At 31.3% G+C, this 8,876-nt stretch overlaps 2 protein-coding genes and 2 long non-coding RNA genes across 4 annotated transcripts; all 4 read right to left on the minus strand.

The window, feature by feature from the left end:
- Positions 1-3: 3 nt before the first annotated feature.
- Positions 4-630, minus strand: LOC9298608 (serine/arginine-rich splicing factor SC35; the record flags this gene model as incomplete). The annotated part of the gene is made up of 4 exons (XM_021014290.1): positions 483-630; positions 319-397; positions 158-237; positions 4-68 (listed from the first exon to the last, which is right to left on the minus strand). Coding segments are annotated over exons 1-4 (300 nt in total), but the record flags the coding sequence as incomplete, so codon positions are not given.
- Positions 631-726: 96 nt separating this feature from the next.
- On the minus strand, positions 727-7,340 carry LOC9298607 (ubiquinol oxidase 2, mitochondrial). The gene is given in 8 exon segments (XM_021014357.1): positions 727-1,020; positions 5,642-5,707; positions 5,709-6,107; positions 6,110-6,133; positions 6,354-6,417; positions 6,419-6,474; positions 6,565-6,755; positions 6,869-7,340. Coding segments are annotated over 8 exon segments (1,047 nt in total). The 5' UTR covers positions 7,056-7,340; the 3' UTR covers positions 727-960.
- Positions 2,233-2,640, minus strand: LOC110225240. The gene is made up of 2 exons (XR_002329646.1): positions 2,528-2,640; positions 2,233-2,432 (listed from the first exon to the last, which is right to left on the minus strand). It is a non-coding gene; the product is annotated as an uncharacterized LOC110225240 (long non-coding RNA).
- Positions 7,341-7,443: 103 nt separating the features above from the next.
- On the minus strand, positions 7,444-8,727 carry LOC110225228. The gene is made up of 2 exons (XR_002329634.1): positions 7,693-8,727; positions 7,444-7,579 (listed from the first exon to the last, which is right to left on the minus strand). It is a non-coding gene; the product is annotated as an uncharacterized LOC110225228 (long non-coding RNA).
- Positions 8,728-8,876: the final 149 nt, after the last annotated feature.

The raw sequence follows: 8,876 nt of genomic DNA on the forward strand, positions 1-8,876 counted from the left end.
CATCTTTTCAGCATTTGGCCCATATTTCGCAAACTGAACAGTTATTTCTCGGCCATCGACAACTCTTCCTGAAACAGAGACAGAAACTTCATGTCAAATCCAAGCACCAAAAGCATAAACACATATAACAAAACCAATAATAGTGGATGAATCTTACCATCAAGCCTTTCCACTGCTTTGTGAGCTTCATCTTTATACTTATACCGAACAAACGCAAAACCACGCGAATCACCAGTCCTAAAAATCGACACAAGAATCAATAACAGAAATTAAGAAACCCTAATTTCTCAGTCGGAGAAGAAGAAGAAGAAATTGGACCTTCGATCTCTGGGAATAAAGACATCAACGACCTTTCCATACTTTGCGAATAGAGGATAGAGATCATCAGCAGTCGTACCTACACATAAGAACAAACCCTAATCTCTTAGAAACCCAGTTCACAAATATTGAAACGAGGTTTAGAAAAGGGATTGAGAGTTTACGGAAGGTTATGTTAAGGACGAGAAGCGAGTAGGTGTCGCTGATATCCGGTGGACCTGACCTTCCGAAGTGCGACATAGTTTTCCCGCCGGCGGAGAGACTGGGAGAGAGAGCAGAGGAAGTGAAATTAGGTCTATGAAACAATGGAATCTACTAAATACGGGGAGTTTTTTTATCTGCCCCTATACGACGTTGTTGTTAATTACATTTATACCCTTTTACGAAAAAATAAAAAATCGAACCAGATAGTACCGACTTTGGTTTGTACCGGTTCAGCAGCGACTAGTGTAATTAAGCGATTGGGACGGTTGAGACACAATTTTTTATAAGCTGAAACATTTTACCTAAGCAATTCTAACATTTACATACACCGGTACTCCTATCTCTAACACCATTAAAACTTGTTTTAGTACATTCAAACAAATACATATCCAAAATCATAAGAAAACTCCAAGTAGATAGAAGACTCTTTGAAATTGGTTAGTGATAACCAATCGGAGCTCCTGCTTCTCGCAACTCTTTTCCTTGATTGCGAATGTCCTGCAAATATAATTCACAACTAGGATATGACCCGCGGTACACCGCGGGTTAATTATTTGATTTTTTTTAATTCTTTTTATAAACTAATGAATTTGCTGTGTATAATATTTTCTGTTGTATACCGCGGATCATATGCGTTGTATCTAAAAAATAAAAATTTTAAGTTGTATTTATTTTGTTTAGTGTTTAAGATTGTATAATTGTATTTTGATTTGTTAATTCTAGGATTTCACCCGTGGTATATTGTCCCATATTAATATCGACCCAAACCCATCCCACCATATAATTCCGTCCTGTGAAATTAAACATCATTTTGTAATTTTTTTAATAACACTTTTATTTAAAAGACATATAATTCGAATCAATTTAAAAGTTTGCTTTCAAATGGTTTTCATAATATACTAGATTTTAACCCGCGGTACACCGCGGGTCGACTTTTTAACTAAAAAGTTTTAAATTTTAAGTTGTAATTATTTTGTTAATATTATTTGTTTTGTTTAGTGTTTAAGATTATATATTGAATTTTGATTATTATTTCTAGGATTTTAACCCGTGGTATATCTTCCGGTATTATTATCGATCTAAACCCGTCCCACCATATAACCCCGTCCCGTGAAATTAAACATCATTTTTTTTTTAATAACACATTTGTTTAGAAAACATATAATTCGAGTCAATTTAAAAGTTTGCTTTTAAGTGGTTCCATAGTATAAATATTTATAATTTTTATAGTGTTCAAATATTATTAATATTATAAACTTTTTATGGAATTAAATATTATAGATACTTTAAATATTATTAATTTATACTTCTTATAAGGTTCAAATATTTATAATATTTGAAACCTTATAAATAATAATAATCTAAAGCAACATATTATTCTTTAGACATAAATAATCTTTATATATTTGGTAATAATTTTTTGGGGGTTAATCTAATTTATAAATAAACATTATTTATTGCCAAAATGAGTTTGGTTTAAAATAAGTAATATAGCCAAATGAGTTTGTCAAATAACGAATAGTAACCATAATTTAACTAATCTACATTAAAATAAATATATTTAGAAAATGATTTACTCAAAAAATTGATAAATATAGATTAATCTATAAAGGTTATTTTATCACATGATTTTTTCATTTGATGGTAAACCACTAAATATTTTTTAGTAAACAAACCAAAGAAAATTTTCAAATCAATACTAAGAGCATCTCCAAATCAATATTAAGAAGCTACAACGGATTATGGTTAACCCTGCAAATATTTTCACACTCAAACATGAACCAATATACCAAAACAATAAAAATCAGAATCATTTCCTCATTTGTCCAAACACAAAAACATGTAGATTAAGGTAACGTAGAAGGACCAGTTTCCGAATACACTGGGAAGCTCCTCAATTCAACGTGAGGCTATCAAACATAAAGCCATAGAAAGATGAAAGTGAGTGATTTATCAAAAAAAAAGGAGATGTAAGTGATTCAAATCAAAGAAGAATAGGAAGAACCTTAGTCCAAGACATGTAGAAAATGAAGCAAATGATTTGCAGAGCTGAGGGACGGCGAGAGTGGAACCATGCACATTGATTTGATGACTAAATAACCTCACTTATATATAGAGAATAAGTAGTTCATTGATTTAGGTCTTGTTATGATACAATATTAACAAAAAAAAAAGATTTGATGAGTAATTGTTATCTTTAAGTTATATATTTACGTAATTATTTTCCTAAAAAGTCTACAACAGTTATTAGGTTCTGTAATTGTTTTAGGAAATTATTTATTTTGCAATACATTTGTCGTTAGAAAGTTTTTAAAATAAAAGGAAATTATTGTTTTTATTTATTATTGCAATTAATGATGGATCTTTAATTATGAGAAATCATACCAAATATATTTGAAGATTACAGTAAATCACGGAATAGTTATTATCGAGATTTTTAAAGTAATTAGTTGGAGGAGATTTGAGGAACGATCTTTAGAATAATATCTTTAATTAATTTTTTTAAATCTTAAGAATTAACTCCAATGGCATTGTTTGTAAATACATTTCAACTCCAGGATTTATTTGCTAAAAGTCATCCAAAAATGTATATATAGATATAATTATATATATATATTTTAAATTAAGTGTTTTTGGACCAACCCGTAAAAATAATTTACAATTGTATTTTGATTTGTTAATTTTAGGATTTCACCTGTGGTATATTCAACCATTTTAGATAATTGTAGAAATTAAGAAAAGATCCGAATGACTCAATTTTGGGTCAGAATAAAAAAAAAAAAACGACATGATTAATTGCGCAATTTGTTTTTCAAAATGTTAATATAAATTGCACACATACTTTTTTTTCTTCATCAACTGAGTAATATATGTCTGTTTAAAAATAATTTGAATTATAACATATGCTGAAAAAACCAAAATTTACTATATGTATATATTATAATAATTCAAAATAATTTAAATATAACATCAAATAAAAGTGAAATGAGAATCATATATTTATGTTTAAACTAATTAGAGAGATTTTAGGAAATTCGCTCAAATTTTGTTATATTAGCATTAAATCATCATATTTGATTTCCTTATCTATAAAAATCGTAAAGAATATACCATAAATTAAGAGTTTAGATATAATAATTAGTTGATAAATATATATATTTTAGATTTTATTAATTAATTTCGTTTTTGAATTTTGCCAAAATTTAAGGAAAGATCCGATTGAAGATTTCCGGATCAAAATCAGAAAAAAAATCCGACCCGATGAGAGAGCAAAAATGTAATTCAAAAATGTTAAGTAGACTAGATTTTAACCCGCGGTACACCGCGGGGCTATATTTTCTTAAAAAAATCAAAATGTAATTTGTTTGATAGATTATTTTGATTGTTAATTTTAGGATTTCACCCGTGGTATACGATCTTTTATAAATATCAACCCAAACCCGTCCCATCATATTACCCGTCCCGTGAAATTAAACATTATTTAGTTATTTTTCTTTTTAATAATACTTTTATTTAAAAGCTATATAATTCAAGTCAATTTAAAAATTTCTTTTAAATGGTTCCCATAAGATATATATACATATATATTAAATTTGTATAGAGTTGAAATAATATTAATATTACAAATTTTTTATATAATTTAAATATTATAAATATTTTTAAAAATATGTAATATATATTTTTTGTTATTGAATAAGAGGATATTATGTGTAAGAAATGTAGAAAATAAGAGTTTTAATATTTTTATTATGGAGTCGCAAAAAAATCTTTTATTTCTATACATGTTATTCATTTATTAATAATAAAAGAAAACAAATCCTTTAAATTAGATATTAACTAAAATAAACGCACCATAATTACTTATTAAGTAACAACCAATAAATTTCACCAAAAAATAGGTAACAACCAATAAATTCTAAACGCAGTAATTAAAGAATGAGATATTAAAAAAAAATATCAAATAAGATATAAGAATCTTAAAATAATTGAACATCTAAATAATTTAATTGTTAGTGTCGATTTTAATGCCTTCATTAATGTGGATTTTTTTTTTTTTACAGAGAAATATTTCCTAAAAATTATCACATTAATGACTCAGAAAATTAAGGAAGATATGAATTTATGATTCTCGAAATCGTATTGGTAATATCTTTAAGTAATATTTTTCAAATTTAAATAATTAATGCCAATGGCATACATCCGTAAATAAGGTCCAACTCCAGGATTTATTTGCTAAAAGTCATTCAAAAATGTATATATAGATATATATTTAGTAATAACTACATATATATACGAAATCAATCATATAAATTGCTAGGATTTTTTTTGGAAAGTCTCATTATTTGTATCCAAAAGACTTAATTGAGGGTCAAAATCCGGGTCAAAATTAAAAAAAAAAAAAAACAAAACTGACCCAAAAAAAGAGCAAATATGTACTTTAGATTGTACACATATTTTTTTCTTTATTGATTGAGTAATATATGTCCGTTTTAAAAAATTTGAAACATAGCATATGTAGAAAAAAATCTAAAATTTTATTAACTATATATATTTTCTAATAATTAAAAATAATATAAATATAAATCAAATAAAAGTGAAATGAGAATCATATATTTTTGTTTAAATTAGGTAGAGAAGTTTTAGGAAATTAGCTCAAATTTGTTATATTAGCATTAAATCATCATATTTGGTTTCCTTATATATAAATATCAGAAAGAATATGTCATAAATAAAGAGTTTGGGTGTAGTAATTAGTTGAGAAAATATATATTTTTAGAATTTATTAATTAATTTCGTTTTTGAATTTTGCCAAAAAATAAGGAAAGATCCGATTGAAGATTTCCGGGTCAAAATCACAAAAAATCCGACCCGATTGGAAAGAGCAAATTTGTACTTCAAAAATGTTAAGTAGATATTAACAATTCACAAACACGACACAAGATAACAAATCCACAGATTTTTTAAATTCATTGATTATAATAAAAACTATGAACTTGTATGTATCCACACACCAAATGTGGTTGATTATACTACTTATATCATCTGTTTTTAATATGAAACTCGGGAGTTTTGTAAAAATTTCAAAGTTGTATGAAAAAGGGTTGTGTTTTAGACTTACAGAAGCAAAATGGTTGACATCTCGATGATGAGCTTCATCAGCACGAATCACTGTGACGACATCTTTCCAACGTAGCATCTTTAGGCAATCTCCAATAATCAATAGCAATCGCGGGCGCGGCAACATTCTCGATCTTCCCATCGTCGATATCTTTAAGAAACTCGGTGTAAGAATGTATAGCTTCTTATTCTAAATATCCAACGACCCGATGAGCTAACCGCGGCGACATCACGTAACAAACGAGAAAAGAGTTGAAGAATATTCCTTGAACAAGCATCACTAGAAGACGCTCGTACCATTTGGGTTTGACTAACTCCATCATCGTCATTAGATGCATCCTCTCGTTCTCTGCTTCTTCTAGTAATGCTTTGATCCAACCGCCACTATGTTCGAATTTCCGGATTGATTTTAGGTGGAGAAGCATTCCTCCGACCATTCCTGGTACTGCGGCTACTGTCTCTAGCATATCATTGCTCTGCATCCATATCGTCTCTGCTGACCAACATATAGTTAATGAAAAACAAATGTAAAACATTAGAATGTGAAGTGAAACAGAATCCATACAAACGTACATATGTAAATTATGGTAGGATCATATGTGCATGCAAAATTACAAACCAAACCATACCGAATCAACCAAATCAACCAATAAAATAGATTAAATGAAAAAGGATTCATTTTTAAAATTTGAAATATTATACGAGGGTCATGCCTGGAAAAATATATCTGTGGGAATACGGAGGAGCTTGACTATCCGGTAAGCGATTTTGTCGGTTCGGAACGTGGTGCTTCTTCAAATCTATCGACAAATTTGCTTGATAAGTCTCCCATGGCTGTTCAAAATATACATAACTATTAATTCATATATATACATATAAAAGTGCTTAATTTGTCTACGAAATTTGGGATGTATATAAATTTACCATAAAACAGTTCCAAGGCCAATCCGATCCATCTTTCCGAGTAATTTTCATCTTTGCTGTCTCTATTCCCCAATAACTTGGAACCGCCACCGATCCACCGCCATTTTGATCCTTCTTCACCGTCGAATTTTCATCTTTATTCTCCGTCGCTGATGCAGAACTCATCCTCCTCCACCTCAATTTGAAATCTCCTATTCAAAATTTAGAAATATATGAATCCTAATTATGTGTTAAATTTTGTTATGTTTTAGATCGTGTACAATTTTGATAAGGTTGTATGAGGATCATCTATAAATATGCACACCTTGCACATGCTTAGAACCAATCTTAAAATCACCAAAACGGCCGCACCAATCATGAATTCGCATCGGTTTCGTTCTCTCATACGGACTTTTCATAACGGAGGCGGCGGAAACAGAACTCACGAACATGTTACAGTTTCCTCCGCCGCAGACAAGCAGAGCTCGTAAAGTTGTTCTCGCAACTATCATCTCACGGCAGTCTCGTATACCTATAGATTCACTTCTCAGATAAGAGGCTTGTTGTTTGACTGAACGAAAATGATTCAACTCTGTTTTTTCTCGAAAGAAAGTGTAAGTAGAGCAAACAAGAAGACAAAAGAATCGACGTTATGAGCTGTTTCGCGGCGAATGCTGCTGAATACACGTGGCTCATATCCAACTGTTGCTTTAGTATTAAGGAAAAGAAACCGTATTTTTTTTATGAACGAATGCACATTTTTTACTTTTTTAGTGTGTCCGAATCTTGAAGTGTCGTTCAGTAACTTGGTCTTGACTGAACAGTCCGGTCCAATATGTTTTTGTTTGGTAATAATAGATTCGTTTTCTTAAATAACCAAAGTTAATAATAGATTGGTTTTTTTTTTTTTTCGTCTGAATAATCATATTAAACCTTCGAAAGATACAAAGATCGGCGGAAAGAGTTAATATCCCCGATAAGATGAGTCGGCGGAAAATAGTGATATCCCCGAAGCCAAAAGCCCAAAAGAGGGAAGCTAACAAACAACAAAATACAAGACCATAAGCTAAACTTAGAAAACTAATCGATAAACCTCCAAAGATTGAATTAACTAGAAAACACAAGAATCTCAAAGGAAAAGGCCTGAACCTGAAGCTAAGGGATCGACGCACAAATGCCTTATTTGTCTTGTGGAGAGGAACCGAATCAAAACCCATGAATAGCTCCTCTCTCTGCTGAAAGAATTGATAGAGCTTTGGGTAGTATTAAACGTTCCAAACCAACCCCGAGAAGACGATAAACTCAAGTGGAAGAGATACCGCATATGATGGCAAAATAGCGACCCACGAACTCCAAACGAAGCAAATCTTGATGAGACAGAAGAACCAGCCAAGGAAGATGAGCAAAGAGCTAATGGCAAAAGGCATCGAGTCCGTCTCACCACACGAGAGATTTTCCAGGACATTCGATACAAAACACAACACCAAGGCAGAGGAACAATGGCCAGAACCGAAACTTCACTCAAACAAGATCCAACCACAGAACAGACAAAAACTCCACAAAAGTAAAACTCTGAGAATTCAAAAACAATCAGGAGGAGAAACCGCTATCCAGAGCAACTAACCCACAAACTAAGACACGAACAATAACTAAGGCCACCATCAAGCAAACCGGGGATAAACCAAACAAGCTTGACTTGAAGAGATTGAAATCAATTACCAGTCTAGAAATCAACATCACCATCCCCATATAAGAACCCACTCCGACAAGCACCATCGACCACCGCGACGGACCAGATCAAGATCTTCAATGGTAGAGCGAGACTCCGACAAAACAACAATAGAAAACGAATCCAAGGCGAAACGGAACCTAACACAAGAGGTAGATCGAGCAAGACAACTGAAACTCCGAAAGCTTTAACGGAACTACACCTTGAACCAGAGTAACTCCGCCTCCGATCTCGTCGAGAGAAGCCAAAACCACTCGAAAACTACAAAGCCGATGAGAACGAAACTAAAGAAAGAAGAAAAAACAACTAAAAACACACACGCGGCACAACGCCGGGGCTGTAAAGCCACCGGACGTTGGCCGAGAACAAGACGGCGGCTTTTAGTTTGATAGAGGAGAGAGGTGGGAGAGAATTAGGTTTTTTTGCTCATTAATAATAATAGATTGGTAATAATCTTGTTCTGAATTAAATTCAACATTTTAGTATTCAATTTAATTGAGAACAAGATTATAATCACATTCATGATGATTCAGCAAAAGTACACATTAAATAAAAAAATTCATCCACGTGTCCACGTGTAAGATTCTTATGGATAAAAATGTTC

This window comes from Arabidopsis lyrata (assembly GCF_000004255.2).
Source record: "Arabidopsis lyrata subsp. lyrata unplaced genomic scaffold ARALYscaffold_372, whole genome shotgun sequence".
Taxonomy (NCBI): Eukaryota; Viridiplantae; Streptophyta; class Magnoliopsida; order Brassicales; family Brassicaceae; genus Arabidopsis; species Arabidopsis lyrata.